Genomic DNA, 23,140 nt, shown 5'->3' on the forward strand with positions numbered 1-23,140 from the left:
TGTGATATGTAACCTCACGTTGCCCAACCCCTCAGGATGCTGGGTAAGCGTGACGAGCGGCGAGGAAGCCATGATAGGCGTGGCGTGCACGCAGAGCGCCGGCGCGCCAGGTGGTGGCGGTGGTACAGAGCTCTATCTGTGCGCCAGCGTGGACTCTCATGGCAGTGGCAGACTTCTTCATCAGGCCCCTGCCCCCAGGCTCTGCCCAGGACGTGCCCACCTGGCACCAAGCTAGCCCTGCCAGGCCTGGCTAAGACCTCCCAGCTACCCCTCAAACAGCTGGCCGAGCTTCGGGATAGAGCCCACTGACCCCAGAACAGGTAAGGGGAGAGAGAGAGGGTGGGGGAAATAAATGACAACCAGAAAACTATACAGCCGTTCAATGCTCATAGGATTTCCTTTTGGTGTGGAGTGATGGTATTGTGATGGCTACAGTGTTTTGGTGTGGAGTGATATTGTATAGTGATGGCTACAGTGTTTTGGTGTGGAGTGATGGTATTGTATTGTGATGGCTACAGTGTTTTGGTGTGGTGTGATGATATTGTATAGTGATGGCTACAGTGTTTTGGTGTGGAGTGATGGTATTGTGATGGCTACAGTGTTTTGATGTGGGGTGATGGTGTTGTGATGGCTACAGTGTTTTTATGTGGAGTGATGGTATTGTATAGTGATGGCTACAGTGTTTTGGTGTGGAGTGATGACTACAGTGTTTTGGTGTGGAGTGATGGTATAGTGATGGCTACAGTGTTTTGGTGTGGAGTGATGGTATTGTATTGTGATGGCTACAGTGTTTTGGTGTGGAGTGATGGTGTTGTGATGGATACAGTGTTTTGATGTGGAGTCATGGCTACAGTGTAGTGATGTGGATTGATGGCTACAGTGTTTTGGTGTGGAGTGATGTGGGAGTGATGGCTACAGTGTTTTGGTGTGGAGTGATGGTGTTGTATCGTGATGGCTACAGTGTTTTGGTGTGGAGTGAGGGTAATGTTAATGTAATGTGATGGCTACAGTGTTTTGGTGTGGAGTGAGGGTAATGTAATGTGATGGCTACAGTGTTTTGGTGTGGAGTGATGGTGTTGTATAGTGATGGCTACAGTGTTTTGGTGTGGAGTGATGGTAATGTAATGTGATGGCTACAGTGTTTTGGTGGTGGGGTGATGTTTCTCCTCTCTCTCTACCCTCCATACCCTATGTTCTCCCTCCTCCTCTCCATACCCAATATTAGGATATGTTTGGTGGTGGGGTGATGTTTCTCCCCTCCTCTCTCTCTACCCTCCATACCCAATATTAGAATATGTTTGGTGGTGGGGTGATGTTTCTCCCCTCCTCTCTCTCTACCCTCCATACCCAATATTAGGATATGTTTGGTGGTGGGGTGATGTTCCTCCTCTCCTCTCTCCCCCAGGCTCCAGTCCCAGGACCAAGCTGCGTGCAGTCATACTAGACCCAGAGGTGGTGTTTGTGGCTAACCTGATGAGAGCCGACGCTCCGGCCCTGGTTACCTCCTTCCAATGTGACTTCAGTCTGATGCTAGAGCCTGGGGGAGGGCCCGGGGCCCCTGGGGGACAAAGCATGACGGCCAACCTCAGAGAGCTCAAAGTTCTAGCCTGTCCCTTCATCAGGACCAATGAGACCAAGGTGGTCACTACGGTGAGCATAAAATAGCTTTTAATAGACGTTTTTTTGAAGACCCTCGACACTGCATCTAATGTCACTAGTGTAAAGCATCAGCTGGGATATAAGCATGATTCAAAGCTATTTCCTGTTGCGTTTTAATCCGTTTTCCTTGAAAGTAGATTTGAATTGAATCCAACTCCCTAAATGCTTCTTTCTCATTGGTATTCAGGTGCTACGTCCGTGTTCTGTCTTCCTGGAAACCAAAACCCACCCCAACCAACCCCTTTCCGGCTGTGTGACTGTGGAGGAAGTCATTATCAAAGTAGGTTGCATCCTACATAAAACGTTATGTCAGAGTGTGCCAATGTGGTCAGAGTAGGAGTAGTCTTCATGGGTCTAATGGACCTGGGGCTTTCCCACCCGGATTTAATTTGCATAAATAATACACATTTATGTATAATGGACTAATAGCTGCCATAGCTAGGTTATTTATCATCAAATATGATAACGTAATACTTGGCATGGACTGCATCAAACCAGGACGAGAAGTTAACGTTAGCTAGGCTAACTGAGGCGGCATCAAACCAGGACAAGAAGTTAACGTTAGCTAGCTAGGCTAACTGAGGCGGCATCAAACCAGGACGAGAAGTTAACGTGAGCTAGCTAGGCTAACTGAGGCGGCATCAAAGCAGGACGAGAAGTTAACGTTAGCTAGCTAGGCTAACTGAGGCGGCATCAAAGCAGGACGAGAAGTTAACGTTAGCTAGCTAGGCTAACTGAGGCGGCATCAAACCAGGACGAGAAGTTGACTCTGGGTAGCTAGCTAGGCTAACTGAGGCGGCATCAAACCAGGACGAGAGACCTGTAGCCTACCTGTTGACTCTGGATATAGAGACCCGTGATATATACCCGAGACCTGTGACATTATTTCGAGTTCTGGATCCGGGCCCTCTCAGGTATTCGGGTACAGGTGGATCCATGAAGACCTCTAGCTCTGAGTGCTCGGGAGTGAGAAATGGTTTGAATTATTGAACCGCCTCCATGCACTGAGAGGCTACTTCTGAACATAGCCGTCAATCAAGATCGTCATTGCGATCGAGATTTTCAATTGATCATCACACATAAGAATCCCGCTGACTTCCCCCGTATGAATAAAGTAGAAAAGAAATACCTGACACGCTCTTCCCTTCCCTCTCTCAGATCTCCCCTGTCATCCTGAACACAGTGATGACCATCACGGCAGCCATGACGGCGAAACCCAAAGACGAGGCAGCAGAGGAGGAGAAGACCGAGGTCGGCAACCTGTGGTCCACCATGAACATCTACGCCTGCAACTACTGGTTCCTGGGAGTGGACTCTGCCAGCGAGGTATAGATACAACAGTTGGGGTTCAGGAAGTACACTGAGAAAAATCAGTGTGGGAATTTAGTTTACTTTCTGAATTGACTGGAATTTAAATTGAAAACATATTTTAATATGTTCTATTGAGGTCTAGAACCTTCTGTCCTATAAAATAACCTTCTGTCCCGATCTGTCTCTATGCAAGAACCTTCTGTCCCTATGAAATAACCTTCTGTGCCTTATGTCTCTATACAAGAACCTTCTGTCTCTCTACAATAACCTTTTGTCCCTATCTGTCTCTATACAAGAACCTTCTGTCTCTATACAAGAACCTTCTGTCTCTATACAGGAACCTTCTGCCTCTATACAAGAACCTTCTGTCTCTATACAAGAACCTTCTGTCTCTCTACAAGAACCTTCTGTCTCTATACAAGGACCGTCTGTCCCTATCTGTCTCTATACAAGGACCTTCTGTCCTCCCAGGAACATTTGGGCTCTCTACAAGGACCGTCTGTCTCTCTACAAGGACCTTCTGTCCTCCCAGGACATTTGGGCTCTCTACAAGGACCTTCTGTCCTCCCAGGAACATTTGCTCTCTACAAGGACCTTCTGTCCTCCCAGGAACATTTGGGCTCTCTACAAGGACCTTCTGTCCTCCCAGGAACATTTGGGCTCTCTACAAGAACCTTCTGTCCTCCCAGGAACATTTGGGCTCTCTACAAGAACCTTCTGTCCTCCCAGGAACATTTGGGCTCTCTACAAGGACCTTCTGTCCTCCCAGGAACATTTGGGCTCTCTACAAGAACCTTCTGTCCTCCCAGGAACATTTGGGCTCCTTCAAGAACCTTCTGTCCTCCCAGGAACATTTGGGCTCTATACAAGAACCTTCTGTCCTCCCAGGAACATTTGGGCTCTCTACAAGGACCTTCTGTCCTCCCAGGAACATTTGGGCTCTCTACAAGGACTGTCTGTCCTCCCAGGAACATTTGGGCTCTCTACAAGGACCTTCTGTCCTCCCAGGAACATTTGGGCTCTCTACAAGGACCGTCTGTCCCTATCTGTCTCTCTACAAGGACCTTCTGTCCTCCCAGGAACATTTGGGCTCTCCGTTTACCTTCACTATGCGCCTTTGTTGTTGTATTCTCTTCCTACAAATGACATTAAACCTTAACATGACTTTCCCATCCAGGTGACGGAGAGTTTCAGTGACCAGGACGGCCGTAACTTTGGGGAGAGTTTCAAGGTGGATGTGAAGGTTATTCAGGTGACCATGGAGTCTGGTCTGGGCCACAGGACGGTCCCCCTGCTGCTGGCTGAGAGCTCTCTGTCTGGGACGGCCAAGAACTGGTCCTCCCTCCTCTACCTCTGCTCTGACATGACCCTGGAGGTGAGGACTGGAGCTTTTACACTATTCTCAAGTATCATCCTAATGGACGTCCTCTTCCTGCACGTACAGGAGCTTGTCATGTGGGTTTTTGTAGGAAGTCAGTAGGCAGACAAACAGCTGTTCTTTAGTCTTTGTGAATTACCTACTGATGTAGGGATACTTGTTACCTTTGGCATTCATGTGTGCATTGGGCTCCCGTGTGGCTCAGTGGTCTAAAGGCACTGCATCTCAGTGCAAGAGGGAGGCCCGTAGGGCCTCGTCCGGGGCTGGCCCGGGGGTAAGCCCATAGGGCGGCACACAGTTGGCCCAGCGTCGTCCGGGTTTGGCCCGGGGGTAGGCCCGTAGGGCGGCACACAGTTGGCCCAGCGTCATCCGGGTTTGGCCCGGGGTAGGCCCGTAGGGTGGCACACAGTTGGCCCAGCGTCGTCCGGGTGTGGCCCGGGGTAGGCCCGTAGGGCGGCACACAGTTGGCCCAGCGTCGTCCGAGTGTGGCCCGGGGTAGGCCGCCATTGTAAATAAGAATTTGTTCTTAACTGACTTGCCTAGTTAAATAAAGGTTAAATAAAAAATAAACCTTTTGACTTCCTGTGTTCTTTGAATTTCATTATCAATAAAATGTGTTGATTGAAAGTGATATAAATGTGATGGATGCTGATTTTGACAGTGTGTGAATATGTTGACAGGTGAACTACTTCAATGAGACCCATGCTGTCTGGGAACCGCTGATAGAGAGAGTGGAGGACGGCAAACGCAGGTGGAACCTCAAGCTAGAGGTACGCTGAGTAACCATAACCAACCTCATATTGGAACCTCAACCTAGAGGTACGCTGAGTAACCCTAACCAACCTCGTAGTGGAACCTCAACCTAGAGGTACGCTGAGTAACCATAACCAACCTCATATTGGAACCTCAACCTAGAGGTATGCTGAGTAACCCTAACCAACCTCGTAGTGGAACCTCAACCTAGAGGTATGCTGAGGAACCCTAACCAACCTCATATTGGAACCTCAACCTAGAGGTACGCTGAGTAAACCTAACCAACCTCGTAGTGGAACCTCAACCTAGAGGTACGCTGAGTAACACTAACCAACCTCGTAGTGGAACCTCAACCTAGAGGTACGTTGAGTAACCTTAACCAACCTGGTAGTGGAACCTCAACCTAGAAGTATGCTGACTAACCCTAACCAACCTCGTAGTGGAACCTCAACCTAGAGGTACGCTGAGTAACGAACCTCAACCTAGAGGTACGCTGAGTAACCCTAACCAACCTGGTAGTGGAACCTCAACCTAGAGGTACGCTGAGTAACCCTACCCAACCTCGTAGTGGAACCTCAACCTAGAGGTACGCTGAGTAACGAACCTCCCGCTGAGCAACCCTAACCAACCTGGTAGTGGAACCTCAACCTAGAGGTACGCTGAGTAACACTAACCAACCTCGTAGTGGAACCTCAACCTATATAAACATGATTACGCTGTAGATTAGCAAAACTCTGAAACACAATGACGTTTGTATTTAATTCAATGACCTCGTATTGATGGATGGATCGATAGACGTATAGATTGGTATCTCTCTTAATACAGTGTTTGTGTTCACCGTGTCTTCCTCCTCCACCCTGTAGATGAAGAACAACCCCGTGCAGGATAAGAGCCCTGTTCCCGGGGATGACTTCGTGGTTCTCCCCGAGCCACGCACCGCCATCAACATCTGTTCCAAAGACACCATGAACATCACCGTCTCTAAGTGCTGCCTCAATGTATTAACCAACCTGGCCAAGGTACACACACACACACACACACACACACCACACACACACACACCAACACACACCAACACACACACACACCAACACACACCAACACACACACACACAACACACACACACACACACACACACACACACACAACACACACACACCAACACACACACACACACACACACACACACACACACACACACACACCAACACACACAACACACACACACACACACACACCAACATACACACACACACCACACACACACCAACATACACACACACCAACACACACACCACCATACACACACACACACACACCACACACACCAACATACACACACACACCAACACACACACCAACACCAACACACACACCCACACACACACACACACACACACACACACACACACACACACCAACACACACACAACACACACCACACACACACACACACAACACACACACACACACAACACACACACCAACACACACACACCAACACACACACCAACATACACACACACCAACACACACACCAACACACACACACCAACACACACACCAACACACACACACCAACACACACCAACACACACACACACACAACACACACACACACCACACACACACACACCAACACACACCAACACACACACACCAGCAAGCACGCACGCACACACACCAACACACCCACGTACTGTACACACACACACACACACAGCCAAGCCGGCACACACGTACTGTACACACACACACACACACACACACACACACACACACACACACACACACACACACGATACATGACAGAAAACACTCTCCGTATAATTCGGTTCTGATGGCCAGCTGCTGATTTTTTTCCCCCAGTTCTTCCTATGAACGTCTGACCCGTTTCTCCAGCCCTAGTTAAAGCCATTCCTAGACTAAACATCAATATCATTGGTCCTGTTTTTAAACCAGGACTGGATTCATCCCACAAACCAACCTATTGTTTACAAGTTTGCTTACAAAATAAAATAAAAAAATGTTGAAAATTTCAGCACGTTTATTCAATACCGTTCTGTCATTTCTGCTCAGGCATTCTCTGAGGGCACAGCCTCTACCTTTGACCACAGTCTGAAGGAGAAGGCCCCCTTCACCATCCGTAATGCGCTGGGCATCCCTCTCACCGTGCAGCACAGTGCCAACCTGCGGGTGGTGGCCTCCCCTGGGCAGGGCAAGCTCCACGAGGTGGGGGTAGGGCAGAGCGTGGACCTGGAGTACTCTGGGTCGGGAACCTCGACACGGGGCAAACTGTCTGCTTTGCAACGCCAGGAGAGCTGCCTCTTCAACCTCAGCATCGGTCAGTAGACTACTGTATATTTATTTAGACATTTATTTATTTTATTGTACCTTTATTTAGATAGTCAGTTAAGAACAAAATCGTATTTTTAATGACGGCCCAGGAACAGTGGGTTAACTGCCTTGTTCAGGGGCAGAATGACAGATTTGTATCTTGTCAGCTCGGGGATTTGAACTTGCAACCTTCCAGTTAGTAGTACAACACTCTAACCACTAGTCTACCTGCTGCTTACTAGTCCAAAATTCAAACCACTGGTATACCTGCTGGTTACTGGTCCAACGCTCTAACCACTAGGCTACCTGCTGGTTACTAGTCCAACACTCTAACCACTAGGCTACCTGCTGGTTACTAGTCCAACACTCTAACCACTAGACTTACCTGCTGGTTACTAGTCCAACGCTCTAACCACTAGGCTACCTGCTGGTTACTAGTCTACCTGCTGGTTACTAGTCCAACGCTCTAACCACTAGGCTACCTGCTGGTTACTAGTCCAACACTCTAACCACTAGACTACCTGCTGGTTACTAGTCCAACACTCTAACCACTAGTCTACCTGCTGGTTACTAGTCCAACACTCTAACCACTAGACTTACCTGCTGGTTACTGGCCAACACTCTAACCACTAGTCTACCTGCTGGTTACTAGTCCAACACTCTAACCACGAGACTTACCTGCTGGTTACTGACCCAACACTCTAACCACTAGTCTACCTGCTGGTTACTAGTCCAACACTCTAACCACGAGACTACCTGCTGGTTACTAGTCCAACACTCTAACCACTAGACTACCTGCTGGTTACTAGTCCAACACTCTAACCACTAGGCTACCTGCTGGTTACTAGTCCAACACTCTAACCACTAGACTTACCTGCTGGTTACTAGTCCAACGCTCTAACCACTAGGCTACCTGCTGGTTACTAGTCTACCTGCTGGTTACTAGTCCAACGCTCTAACCACTAGGCTACCTGCTGGTTACTAGTCCAACACTCTAACCACTAGACGTACCTGCTGGTTACTGGCCAACACTCTAACCACTAGTCTACCTGCTGGTTACTAGTCCAACACTCTAACCACTAGACTTACCTGCTGGTTACTGGCCAACACTCTAACCACTAGTCTACCTGCTGGTTACTAGTCCAACACTCTAACCACGAGACTTACCTGCTGGTTACTGACCCAACACTCTAACCACTAGTCTACCTGCTGGTTACTAGTCCAACACTCTAACCACTAGACTACCTGCTGGTTACTAGTCCAACACTCTAACCACTAGACTACCTGCTGGTTACTAGTCCAACACTCTAACCACGAGACTTACCTGCTGGTTACTGACCCAACACTCTAACCACTAGTCTACCTGCTGGTTACTAGTCCAACACTCTAACCACGAGACTACCTGCTGGTTACTAGTCCAACACTCTAACCACTAGACTACCTGCTGGTTACTAGTCCAACACTCTAACCACTAGGCTACCTGCTGGTTACTAGTCCAACACTCTAACCACTAGACTTACCTGCTGGTTACTAGTCCAACGCTCTAACCACTAGGCTACCTGCTGGTTACTAGTCTACCTGCTGGTTACTAGTCCAACGCTCTAACCACTAGGCTACCTGCTGGTTACTAGTCCAACACTCTAACCACTAGACGTACCTGCTGGTTACTGGCCAACACTCTAACCACTAGTCTACCTGCTGGTTACTAGTCCAACACTCTAACCACTAGACTTACCTGCTGGTTACTGGCCAACACTCTAACCACTAGTCTACCTGCTGGTTACTAGTCCAACACTCTAACCACGAGACTTACCTGCTGGTTACTGACCCAACACTCTAACCACTAGTCTACCTGCTGGTTACTAGTCCAACTCTCTAACCACTAGTCTACCTGCTGGTTACTAGTCCAACACTCTAACCACTAGACTACCTGCTGGTTACTAGTCCAACACTCTAACCACTAGTCTACCTGCTGGTTACTAGTCCAACGCTCTAACCACTAGTCTACCTGCTGGTTACTAGTCCAACGCTCTAACCACTAGTCTACCTGCTGGTTACTAGTCCAACGCTCTAACCACTAGACTACCTGCTGGTTACTAGTCCAACGCTCTAACCACTAGTCTACCTGCTGGTTACTAGTCCAACACTCTAACCACTAGACTACCTGCTGGTTACTGGCCCAACACTCTAACCACAATGCTACCTGCTGGTTACTAGTCCAACACTCTAACCACTAGGCTACCTGCTGGTTACTAGTCCAACACTCTAACCACTAGGCTACCTGCTGGTTACTAGGCTACCTGCTGGTTACTAGTCCAACGCTCTGACCACTAGGCTACCTGCTGGTTACTAGTCCAACACTCTAACCACTAGGCTACCTGCTGGTTACTAGTCCAACGCTCTAACCACTAGGCTACCTGCTGGTTACTAGTCCAACACTCTAACCACTAGGCTACCTGCTGGTTACTAGTCCAACACTCTAACCACTATGGCTACCTGCTGGTTACTAGTCCAACGCTCTAACCACTAGGTTACCTGCTGGTTACTAGTCCAACACTCTAACCAGTCGGCTACCTGCTGGTTACTAGGCTACCTGCTGGTTACTAGTCCAACGCTCTAACCACTAGGCTACCTGCTGGTTACTAGTCCAACACTCTAACCAGTCGGCTACCTGCTGGTTACTAGGCTACCTGCTGGTTACTAGGCCCAACACTCTAACCACTAGGCTACCTGCTGGTTACTAGCCCAACACTCTAACGACTAGGCTACCTGCTGGTTACTAGCCCAACACTCTAACCACTAGACTTACCTGCTGGTTACTGGCCAACACTCTAACCACTAGTCTACCTGCTGGTTACTAGTCCAACACTCTAACCACGAGACTTACCTGCTGGTTACTGACCCAACACTCTAACCACTAGTCTACCTGCTGGTTACTAGTCCAACACTCTAACCACGAGACTACCTGCTGGTTACTAGTCCAACACTCTAACCACTAGACTACCTGCTGGTTACTAGTCCAACACTCTAACCACTAGACTACCTGCTGGTTACTAGTCCACCACTCTAACCACTAGGCTACCTGCTGGTTACTAGTCCAACACTCTAACCACTAGACTACCTGCTGGTTACTGGCCCAACAGTCTAACCACTAGACTACCTGCTGGTTACTAGTCCAACACTCTAACCACTAGACTACCTGCTGGTTACTAGACCACCACTCTAACCACTAGGCTACCTGCTGGTTACTAGTCCAACACTCTAACCACTAGACTACCTGCTGGTTACTGGCCCAACAGTCTAACCACTAGACTACCTGCTGGTTACTAGTCCAATGCTCTAACCACTAGTCTACCTGCTGGTTACTAGTCCAACGCTCTAACCCACTAGTCTACCTGCTGGTTACTAGTCCAACGCTCTAACCACTAGACTACCTGCTGGTTACTAGTCCAACGCTCTAACCACTAGACTACCTGCTGGTTACTAGTCCAACGCTCTAACCACTAGTCTACCTGCTGGTTACTAGTCCAACACTCTAACCACTAGACTACCTGCTGGTTACTGGCCCAACACTCTAACCACAATGCTACCTGCTGGTTACTAGTCCAACACTCTAACCACTAGGCTACCTGCTGGTTACTAGGCTACCTGCTGGTTACTAGTCCAACGCTCTAACCACTAGGCTACCTGCTGGTTACTAGTCCAACGCTCTAACCACTAGGCTACCTGCTGGTTACTAGTCCAACACTCTAACCACTAGGCTACCTGCTGGTTACTAGTCCAACACTCTAACCACTAGGCTACCTGCTGGTTACTAGTCCAACACTCTAACCACTAGGTTACCTGCTGGTTACTAGTCCAACGCTCTAACCACTAGGCTACCTGCTGGTTACTAGTCCAACACTCTAACCACTAGGCTACCTGCTGGTTACTAGTCCAACACTCTAACCACTAGGCTACCTGCTTGTTACTAGTCCAACACTCTAACCACTAGGCTACCTGCTGGTTACTAGGCTACCTGCTGGTTACTAGTCCAACACTCTAACCACTAGTCTACCTGCTGGTTACTGGCCCAACACTCTAACCACCAGGCTACCTGAGGGTTACTAGGCTATCTGCTGGTTACTAGTCCAACGCTCTAACCACTAGGCTATCTGCTGGTTACTAGTCCAACACTCTAACCACTAGGCTACCTGCCTCTAACCACTAGGCTACCTGCTGGTTACTAGTCCAACACTCTAACCACTAGGCTACCTGCTGGTTACTAGTCCAACACTCTAACCACTAGGCTACCTGCTGGTTACTAGCCCAACACTCTAACCACTAGTCTACCTGCTGGTTACTAGTCCAACACTCTAACCACTAGACTACCAGCTGGTTACTAGTCCAACACTCTAACCACTAGGCTACCTGCTGGTTACTGGTCCAACACTCTAACCACTAGGCTACCTGCCTCTAACCACTAGACTACCTGCTGGTTACTAGTCCAACACTCTAACCACTAGGCTACCTGCCTCTAACCACTAGTCTACCTGCTGGTTACTAGTCCAACACTCTAACCACTAGGCTACCTGCTGGTTACTAGTCCAACACTCTAACCACTAGGCTACCTGCTGGTTACTAGCCCAACACTCTAACCACTAGTCTACCTGCTGGTTACTAGTCCAACACTCTAACCACTAGGCTACCTGCTGGTTACTGGTCCAACACTCTAACCACTAGGCTACCTGCCTCTAACCACTAGACTACCTGCTGGTTACTAGTCCAACACTCTAACCACTAGGCTACCTGCTGGTTACTGACCCAACACTCTAACCACTAGGCTACCTGCCTCTAACCACTAGGCTACCTGCTGGTTACTAGTCCAACACTCTAACCACTAGTCTACCTAGGCTGGTTACTAGTCCAACACTCTAACCACTAGGCTACCTGCCTCTAACCACTAGGCTACCTGCTGGTTACTAGTCCAACACTCTAACCACTAGGCTACCTGCCTCTAGCCCAAACCACTAGTCTACCTGCTGGTTACTAGTCCAACACTCTAACCACTAGGCTACCTGCTGGTTACTAGCCCAACACTCTAACCACTAGTCTACCTGCTGGTTACTAGTCCAACACTCTAACCACTAGGCTACCTGCTGGTTACCAGCCCAACACTCTAACCACTAGTCTACCTGCTGGTTACTAGTCCAACACTCTAACCACTAGGCTACCTGCTGGTTACTAGTCCAACACTCTAACCACTAGGCTACCTGCCTCTAACCACTAGGCTACCTGCTGGTTACTAGCCCAACACTCTAACCACTAGGCTACCTGCTGGTTACTGGTCCAACACTCTAACCACTAGGCTACCTGCCTCTAACCACTAGTCTACCTGCTGGTTACTAGTCCAACACTCTAACCACTAGGCTACCTGCTGGTTACTGGTCCAACACTCTAACCACTAGGCTACCTGCCTCTAACCACTAGGCTACCTGCTGGTTACTAGTCCAACACTCTAACCACTAGTCTACCTGCTGGTTACTAGTCCAACACTCTAACCACTAGGCTACCTGCTGGTTACTAGTCCAACACTCTAACCACTAGTCTACCTGCTGGTTACTAGTCCAACACTCTAACCACTACCTGCCACCTCCATATAGGGTCGTACTGTACATGTTGCTTGATGTGGTCTCTACTTGTTCGGCTTCTTTTACATTCCAACAGAGTATGTATGTCTCTGTTTCTAGTCCTGCACTAAAGGGTAGGGAATCCTTTTCCTGTGTTTGAACGGGATTCGAACCGAACAGCTCGGCATGGTATTTTTAAATGTTATTCCTCTGCCATTAGATTGTAGATACAGTCAGTAGCTGGAACAATGTCCACTGGTCTGTCTCCTCCTCAGCTCCTACAGGTTACAGTGAGATCTCCAACATGGCGGTGGATCAGCCTGGCAGGAGGCTGTATAACGTTAGAGATCCCGTGCTGCAGGAGAACGTGTCTGTGTTGGTACAGATTGACGCCTCAGAAGGAAACAAGGTCATCACCGTCCGATCTCCGCTACAGGTCAGCAAATCACTATGGAGCTGTCCTCCATCACACTCACTATGGAGCTGTCCTCCATCACTCACTCTATGGAGCTGTCCTCCATCACTCACTCTCTATGGAGCTGTCCTCCATCACTCTCTATGGAGCTGTCCTCCATCACTCTCTCTATGGAGCTGTCCTCCATCACTCTCTATGGAGCTGTCCTCCATCACTCTCTCTATGGAGCTGTCCTCCATCACTCTCTCTATGGAGCTGTCCTCCATCACTCTCTCTATGGAGCTGTCCTCCATCACTCTCTCTATGGAGCTGTCCTCCATCACTCTCTATGGAGCTGTCCTCCATCACTCTCTATGGAGCTGTCCTCCATCACTCTCTCTGGAGCTGTCCTCCATCACTCTCTCTATGGAGCTGTCCTCATCATCACTCTCTCTATGGAGCTGTCCTCCATCACTCTCTATGGAGCTGTCCTCATCACTCTCTCTCTATGGAGCTGTCCTCCATCACTCTCTCTCTATGGAGCTGTCCTCCATCACTCACTCTCTATGGAGCTGTCCTCCATCACTCACTCTCTATGGAGCTGTCCTCCATCACTCTCTCTGGAGCTGTCCTCCATCACTCTCTCTATGGAGCTGTCCTCCATCACTCTCTCTCTATGGAGCTGTCCTCCATCACTCTCTCTATGGAGCTGTCCTCCATCACTCTCTCTATGGAGCTGTCCTCCATCACTCACTCTATGGAGCTGTCCTCCATCACTCTCTCTATGGAGCTGTCCTCCACTCTCTATGGAGCTGTCCTCCATCACTCTCTCTCTATGGAGCTGTCCTCCATCACTCTCTCTCTATGGAGCTGTCCTCCATCACTCTCTCTATGGAGCTGTCCTCCATCACTCTCTCTCTATGGAGCTGTCCTCCATCACTCTCTCTCTATGGAGCTGTCCTCCATCACTCTCTCTCTATGGAGCTGTCCTCCATCACTCTCTCTCTGGAGCTGTCCTCCATCACTCACTCTCTATGGAGCTATAGACACTCAACAGCTTTCAGTAGAGAGTAACAAGTCTTGTGGACTAGCAACATGAACACAGCTGATATTAAAATACATGTGATTTATTCAGCACTTTTCAATTACAGTAAAATCAGTGTTTTTGTTTCTATTGAGTCAAAAAAAGGATGATGTCGTCCTTAACTGACTGTTTTTCAACGTGGTTTTGTGTTTCAGATCCAGAACCATTTCTCAGTGCCGTTTACCATCCTGAAGTATTGTCCCAAATCCAGAGGGATGGTTAATATAGGACTGGCAGAGCCCGAGAAAGAGTCTGATGTAGCCCTGGACTCCTACAGGTAATAACCATGCTGGTAGTATAGGTAATAACCATGTTGGTTGGACAGGTTATAACCATGTTGGTAGGACAGGTAATAACCATGTTGGTAGTATAGGTAATAACCATGTTGGTTGGACAGGTAATAACCATGTTGGTAGGACAGGTAATAACCATGTTGGTAGGACAGTAATAACCATGTTGGCATTACAGGTAATAACCATGTTGGTAGGACAGGTAATAACCATGTTGGTAGGACAGGTAATAACCATGTTGGTAGGACAGTAATAACCATGTTGGCATTACAGGTAATAACCATGTTGGTAGGACAGGTAATAACCATGTTGGTAGCCCTGGACTCATACAGGTAATAACCATGTTGGTAGGACAGGTAATAACCATGTTGGTAGCCCTGGACTCATACAGGTAATAACCATGTTGGTAGGCCTAGACTCATACAGGTAATAACCATGTTGGTAGGACAGGTAATAACCATGTTGGTAGCCCTGGACTCCTACAGGTAATAACCATGTTGGTAGGACAGGTAATAACCATGTTGGTAGGACAGGTAAAAACCATGTTGGTAGGACAGGTAATAACCATGTTGGTAGCCCTGGACTCCTATAGGTAATAACCATGTTGGTAGGACAGGTAATAACCATGTCGGTAGCCCTGGACTCGTCCAGGTAATAACCATGTCGGTAGCCCTGGACTCGTCCAGGTAATAACCATGTTGGTTTCCCTGGTCTCGTGCAGGTCTTTAGAGAGGGACCTTACACAGAGACCTTAGAGAGGTACCTTAGAGAGGGACCTTAGACAGGGACCTTAGAGAGGGACCTTAGAGAGGGACCTTACACAGAGACCTTAGAGAGGGACCTTAGAGAGGGACCTTAGAGAGGGACCTTAGAGAGGGACCTTACACAGAGACCTTAGAGAGGTACCTTAGAGAGGGACCTTACACAGAGAGAGGGACCTTAGAGAGGGACCTTACACAGAGACCTTAGAGAGGTACCTTAGAGAGGGACCTTACACAGGGACCTTAGAGAGGGGGACCTTAGAGAGGGACCTTACACAGAGACCTTAGAGAGGGACCTTAGAGAGGGACCTTAGAGAGGGACCTTAGAGAGGGACCTTAGAGAGGGACTTACACAGAGACCTTAGAGAGGGACCTTAGAGAGGGACCTTAGAGAGGGACCTTACACAGAGACCTTAGAGAGGGACCTTAGAGAGGGACCTTACACAGAGACCTTAGAGAGGGACCTTAGAGAGGGACCTTACACAGGACCTTAGAGAGGGACCTTACACAGAGACCTTAGAGAGGACCTTACACAGAGACCTTAGAGAGGGACCTTAGAGAGGGACCTTCACAGAGACCTTAGAGAGGGACCTTAGAGAGGGACCTTAGAGAGGGACCTTAGAGAGGGACCTTAGAGAGGGACCTTACACAGAGACCTTAGAGAGGGACCTTAGAGAGGGACCTTAGAGAGGGACCTTACACAGAGACCTTAGAGAGGGACCTTAGAGAGGACCTTACACAGAGACCTTAGAGAGGGACCTTACACAGAGACCTTAGAGAGGGACCTTACACAGAGACCTGAGAGAGAGGGACCTTAGAGAGGGACCTTAGAGAGGGACCTTAGAGAGGGACCTTACACAGAGACCTTAGAGAGGGACCTTACACAGAGACCTTAGAGAGGGACCTTAGACAGGGACCTTAGACAGGGACCTTAGAGAGGGACCTTAGAGAGGGACCTTAGAGAGGGACTTTAGAGAAGGACCTTAGAGAGGGACCTTAGGGACCTTACACAGAGACCTTAGAGAGGGACCTTAGAGAGGGACCTTACACAGAGACAGAGGACCTTAGAGAGGGACCTTAGAGACCTTATACAGAGACCTTAGAGAGGGACCTTAGAGACCTAACACAGAGACCTTAGAGAGGGACCTTAGAGACCTTACACAGAGACCTTAGAGAGGGACCTTAGAGAGGGACCTTACACAGAGACCTTAGAGAGGGACCTTAGAGAGGGACCTTAGAGAGGACCTAGAGAGGACCTTAGAGAGGACCTTACACAGAGACCTTAGAGAGGGACCCCAGAGAGGGACCTTACACAGAGACCTTAGAGAGGGACCTTACACAGAGACCTTAGAGAGGGACCTTAGAGAGGGACCTTAGAGAGGGACCTTACACAGAGACCTTAGAGAGGGACCTTAGAGAGGGACCTTACACAGAGACCTTAGAGAGTGACCTTAGAGAGGGACCTTAGAGAGTGACCTTAGAGAGGGACCTTAGAGAGGGACCTTACACAGAGACCTTAGAGAGGGACCTTAGAGAGGGACCTTAGAGAGGACCTTACACAGAGACCTTAGAGAGGGACCTTAGAGAGGGACCTTACACAGAGACCTTAGAGAGTGACCTTAGAGAGGGACCTTAGAGAGGGACCTTACACAGAGACCTTAGAGAGGGACCTTAGAGAGGGACCTTAGAGAGGACCTTACACAGAGACCTTAGAGAGGGACCTTAGAGAGGACCTTACACAGAGACCTTAGAGAGGGACCTTAGAGAGGGACCTTAGAGAGGACCTTAGAGAGGGACCTTACACAGAGACCTTAGAGAGGGACCTTAGAGAGGGACCTTAGAGAGGGACCTTAGAGAGGACCTTAGAGAGGGACCTTACACAGAGACCTTAGAGAGGGACCTTAGAGAGGGACCTTAGAGAGGGACCTTAGAGAGGGACCTTAGAGAGGGACCTTAGAGAGGACCTTAGAGAGGGACCTTACACAGAGACCTTAGAGAGGGACCTTAGAGAGGGACCTTAGAGAGGGACCTAGAGAGGACCTTAGAGAGGGACCTTAGAGAGGGACACAGAGACCTTAGAGAGGGACCTACACAGAGACCTTAGAGAGGGACCTTAGAGAGGGACCTTACACAGAGACCTTAGAGAGGGACCTTAGAGAGGACCTTAGAGAGGGACCTTAGAGAGGGACCTTACACAGAGACCTTAGAGAGGGACCTTAGAGAGGGACCTTAGAGAGGACCTTAGAGAGGACCTTAGAGAGGGACCTAGAGAGGACCTTAGAGAGGGACCTTAGAGAGGGACCTTAGAGAGGGACCTTAGAGAGGTACCTTAGAGAGGACCTACACAGAGACCTTAGAGAGGGACCTTAGAGAGGGACCTTAGAGAGGGACCTTAGAGAGGACCTTAGAGAGGACCTTACACAGAGACCTTAGAGAGGGACCTTAGAGAGGGACCTTACACAGAGACCTTAGAGAGGAACCTTACACAGAGACCTTAGAGAGGGACCTTAGAGAGGGACCTTACACAGAGACCTTAGAGAGGGACCTTAGAGAGGGACCTTAGAGAGGGACCTTAGAGAGGGACCTTAGAGAGGACCTTACACAGAGACCTTAGAGAGGGACCTTAGAGAGGGACCTTACACAGAGACCTTAGAGAGGGACCTACACAGAGACCTTAGAGAGGGACCTTACACAGAGACCTGAGAGAGGGACCTGAGAGAGGGACCTTAGAGAGGGACCTTAGAGAGGGACCTAGAGAGGGACCTTAGAGAGGGACCTTAGAGAGGGACCTTACACAGAGACCTTAGAGAGGGACCTTAGAGAGGGACCTTAGAGAGGGACCTTACACAGAGACCTTAGAGAGGGACCTTACACAGAGACCTTAGAGAGGGACCTTAGACAGGGACCTAAACAGGACCTTAGAGAGGGACCTTAGAGAGGGACCTACACAGAGACCTTAGAGAGGGACCTTAGAGAGGGACCTTAGGGACCTTACACAGAGACCTAAAGAGAGGGACCTTAGAGAGGGACCTACACAGAGACCTTAGAGAGGACCTTAGAGACCTTACACAGAGACCTTAGAGAGGGACCTTAGAGACCTTACACAGAGACCTTAGAGAGGGACCTTAGAGACCTTACACAGAGACCTTAGAGAGGGACCTTACACAGAGACCTTAGAGAGGGACCTTAGAGAGGACCTTAGAGAGGGACCTTAGAGAGGGACCTTAGAGAGGACCTTAGAGAGGGACCTTACACAGAGACCTTAGAGAGGGACCTTAGAGAGGGACCTTAGAGAGGACCTTACACAGAGACCTTAGAGAGGGACCTTACACAGAGACCTTAGAGAGGGACCTTAGAGAGGACCTTACACAGAGACCTTAGAGAGGTACCTTAGAGAGGGACCTTACACAGGGACCTTAGAGAGGGACCTTACACAGAGACCTTAGAGAGGGACCTTACACAGAGACCTTAGAGAGGGACCTTAGAGAGGGACCTTAGAGAGGGACCTTTCACAGAGACCTTAGAGAGGGACCTTAGAGAGGGACCTTAGAGAGGGACCTTACACAGAGACCTTAGAGAGGACCTTAGAGAGGGACCTTAGAGAGGGACCTTAGAGAGGGACCTTACACAGAGACCTTAGAGAGGGACCTTAGAGAGGGACCTTAGAGAGGGACCTAGAGAGGGACCTACACAGAGACCTTAGAGAGGACCTTAGAGAGGGACCTTACACAGAGACCTTAGAGAGGAACCTTACACAGAGACCTTAGAGAGGGACCTTAGAGAGGGACCTTACACAGAGACCTTAGAGAGGGACCTTAGAGAGGGACCTTAGAGAGGACCTTAGAGAGGGACCTTAGAGAGGACCTTACACAGAGACCTTAGAGAGGACCTTAGAGAGGGACCTTACACAGAGACCTTAGAAAGGGACCTTACACAGAGACCTTAGAGAGGGACCTTACACAGAGACCTGAGAGGGACCTTAGAGAGGGACCTTAGAGAGGGACCTTAGAGAGGGACCTTAGAGAGGGACCTTAGAGAGGACCCAGAGAGGGACCTACACAGAGACCTTAGAGAGGGACCTCAGAGAGGGACCTTAGAGAGGGACCTTACACAGAGACCTTAGAGAGGGACCTTACACAGAGACCTTAGAGAGGGACCTTAGACAGGGACCTTAAACAGGGACCTTAGAGAGGGACCTTAGAGAGGGACCTTACACAGAGACCTTAGAGAGGGACCTTAGAGAGGGACCTTAGGGACCTTACACAGAGACCTAAGAGAGGACCTTAGAGAGGGACCTTACACAGAGACCTTAGAGAGGGACCTTAGAGACCTTACACAGAGACCTTAGAGAGGGACCTTAGAGACCTTACACAGAGACCTTAGAGAGGGACCTTAGAGACCTTACACAGAGACCTTAGAGAGGGACCTTACACAGAGACCTTAGAGAGGGACCTTAGAGAGGGACCTACACAGAGACCTTAGAGAGGGACCTTAGAGAGGGACCTTAGGGACCTACACAGAGACCTTAGAGAGGGACCTTACACAGAGACCTTAGAGAGGGACCTTAGGGACCTTACACAGAGACCTTAGAGAGGGACCCAGAGAGGGACCTTACACAGAGACCTTAGAGAGGGACCTTAGACAGGGACCTTAGAGAGGGACCTTAGAGAGGACCTTAGAGAGGGACCTTACACAGAGACCTTAGAGAGGGACCTTAGAGAGGGACCTTAGAGAGGACCTTACACAGAGACCTTAGAGAGGGACCTTACACAGAGACCTTAGAGAGGGACCTTAGACAGGGACCTTAAACAGGGACCTTAGAGAGGGACCTTAGAGAGGGACCTTACACAGAGACCTTAGAGAGGGACCTTAGAGAGGGACCTTAGGGACCTTACACAGAGACCTAAGAGAGGGACCTTAGAGAGGGACCTTACACAGAGACCTTAGAGAGGGACCTAGAGACCTTACACAGAGACCTTAGAGAGGGACCTTACACAGAGACCTTAGAGAGTGACCTTAGAGAGGACCTTAGAGAGGACCTTACACAGAGACCTTAGAGAGGGACCTTAGAGAGGGACCTTAGAGAGGACCTTACACAGAGACCTTAGAGAGGGACCTTAGAGAGGACCTTACACAGAGACCTTAGAGAGTGACCTTAGAGAGGGACCTTAGAGAGGGACCTTACACAGAGACCTTAGAGAGGGACCTTAGAGAGGGACCTAGAGAGGGACCTACACAGAGACCTTAGAGAGGGACCTTAGAGAGGGACCTTACACAGAGACCTTAGAGAGGGACCCAGAGAGGGACCTTAGAGAGGGACCTTAGAGAGGGACCTTACACAGAGACCTTAGAGAGGGACCTTAGAGAGGGACCTTAGAGAGGGACCTTAGAGAGGACCTTAGAGAGGGACCTACACAGAGACCTTAGAGAGGGACCTTAGAGAGGGACCTTAGAGAGGACCTTAGAGGGACCTAGAGAGGACCTTAGAGAGGGACCTTACACAGAGACCTTAGAGAGGGACCTTACACAGAGACCTTAGAGAGGGACCTTAGAGAGGGACCTTAGAGAGGGACCTTAGAGAGGACCTTAGAGAGGACCTTACACAGAGACCTTAGAGAGGACCTTAGAGAGGGACCTTACACAGAGACCTTAGAGAGGGACCTTACACAGAGACCTTAGAGAGGGACCTTACACAGAGACCTGAGAGAGGGACCTGAGAGAGGGACCTTAGAGAGGGACCTTAGAGAGGGACCAGAGAGGGACCAGAGAGGGACCTTAGAGAGGGACCTTACACAGAGACCTTAGAGAGGACCTAGAGAGGGACCTTAGGACCTTACACAGAGACCTAAGAGAGGGACCTAGAGAGGGACCTTACACAGAGACCTTAGAGAGGGACCTTAGAGACCTTACACAGAGACCTTAGAGAGGGACCTTAGAGACCTTACACAGAGACCTTAGAGAGGACCTAGAGACCTTACACAGAGACCTTAGAGAGGGACCTACACAGAGACCTTAGAGAGGGACCTTAGAGAGGGACCTTAGAGAGGGACCTTAGAGAGGACCTTACACAGAGACCTTAGAGAGGGACCTTAGAGAGGGACCTTAGAGAGGACCTTACACAGAGACCTTAGAGAGGGACCTTACACAGAGACCTTAGAGAGGGACCTTAGAGAGGGACCTTACACAGAGACCTTAGAGAGGTACCTTAGAGAGGGACCTTACACAGGACCTTAGAGAGGGACCTACACAGAGACCTTAGAGAGGGACCTACACAGAGACCTTAGAGAGGGACCTTAGAGAGGGACCTTAGAGAGGGACCTTCACAGAGACCTTAGAGAGGACCTTAGAGAGGGACCTTAGAGAGGGACCTTAGAGAGGGACCTTACACAGAGACCTTAGAGAGGGACCTTAGAGAGGGACCTTAGAGAGGACCTTAGAGAGGGACCTTACACAGAGACCTTAGAGAGGGACCTTACACAGAGACCTTAGAGAGGACCTTACACAGAGACCTTAGAGAGGGACCTTACACAGAGACCTGAGAGAGGGACCTTAGAGAGGGACCTTAGAGAGGGACCTTAGAGAGGGACCTTAGAGAGGGACCTTACACAGAGACCTTAGAGAGGGACCTTACACAGAGACCTTAGAGAGGGACCTTACACAGAGACCTTAGAGGGACCTTAGAGAGGGACCTTAGGGACCTTACACAGAGACCTTAGAGAGGGACCTTAGAGAGGGACCTTACACAGAGACCTTAGAGAGGGACCTTAGAGACCTTACACAGAGACCTTAGAGAGGGACCTTAGAGACCTTACACAGAGACCTTAGAGAGGGACCTTAGAGACCTTACACAGAGACCTTAGAGAGGGACCTTAGAGAGGGACCTTACACAGAGACCAGAGAGGGACCTTAGAGAGGGACCTTAGAGAGGGACCTTAGAGAGGGACCTTACACAGAGACCTTAGAGAGGGACCTTAGAGAGGGACCTTACACAGAGACCTTAGAGAGGGACCTTAGAGAGACCTTAGAGAGGACCTTAGAGAGGACCTTAGAGAGGGACCTTACAGAGAGACCTTACACAGGACCTTAGAGAGGGACCTAGAGAGGGACCTTAGAGAGGACCTTAGAGAGGGACCTTAGAGAGGGACCTTAGAGAGGGACCTTAGAGAGGGACCTTAGAGAGGGACCTTAGAGAGTACCTTAGAGAGGTACCTTACACAGAGACCTTAGAGAGGGACCTTAGAGAGGGACCTTAGAGAGGGACCTTAGAGAGGGAGAGAGGGACCTTACACAGAGAGAGGGACCTTAGAGAGGGACCTTACACAGAGACCTTAGAGAGGAACCTTACACAGAGACCTTAGAGAGGGACCTTAGAGAGGGACCTTACACAGAGACCTTAGAGAGGGACCTTAGAGAGGGACCTTAGAGAGGGACCTTAGAGAGGACCTACACAGAGACCTTAGAGAGGGACCTTAGAGAGACCTTACACAGAGACCTTAGAGAGGGACCTTACACAGAGACCTTAGAGAGGGACCTTACACAGAGACCTGAGAGAGGGACCTTAGA

General features: G+C 49.5%; 1 protein-coding gene across 1 annotated transcript in view; it reads left to right on the forward strand.

Annotated features, from left to right (window-relative positions):
* Nucleotides 1-70: 70 nt before the first annotated feature.
* Nucleotides 71-23,140, forward strand: part of LOC112241552 (vacuolar protein sorting-associated protein 13C-like) — a 67,559-nt gene continuing 44,489 nt past the window's right edge. The window contains exons 1-11 of the mRNA XM_042313362.1: nt 71-198; nt 280-320; nt 1,406-1,650; nt 1,847-1,939; nt 2,818-2,985; nt 4,148-4,345; nt 5,029-5,118; nt 5,965-6,120; nt 7,182-7,446; nt 13,324-13,484; nt 14,682-14,803. Coding sequence (XP_042169296.1) covers nt 71-198; nt 280-320; nt 1,406-1,650; nt 1,847-1,939; nt 2,818-2,985; nt 4,148-4,345; nt 5,029-5,118; nt 5,965-6,120; nt 7,182-7,446; nt 13,324-13,484; nt 14,682-14,803 — 1,667 coding nt within the window. The remainder of the gene's footprint in view (nt 199-279; nt 321-1,405; nt 1,651-1,846; nt 1,940-2,817; nt 2,986-4,147; nt 4,346-5,028; nt 5,119-5,964; nt 6,121-7,181; nt 7,447-13,323; nt 13,485-14,681; nt 14,804-23,140) is intronic.

Source organism: Oncorhynchus tshawytscha, unplaced genomic scaffold, assembly GCF_018296145.1.
Source record: "Oncorhynchus tshawytscha isolate Ot180627B unplaced genomic scaffold, Otsh_v2.0 Un_contig_4321_pilon_pilon, whole genome shotgun sequence".
Classification (NCBI taxonomy): Eukaryota; Metazoa; Chordata; class Actinopteri; order Salmoniformes; family Salmonidae; genus Oncorhynchus; species Oncorhynchus tshawytscha.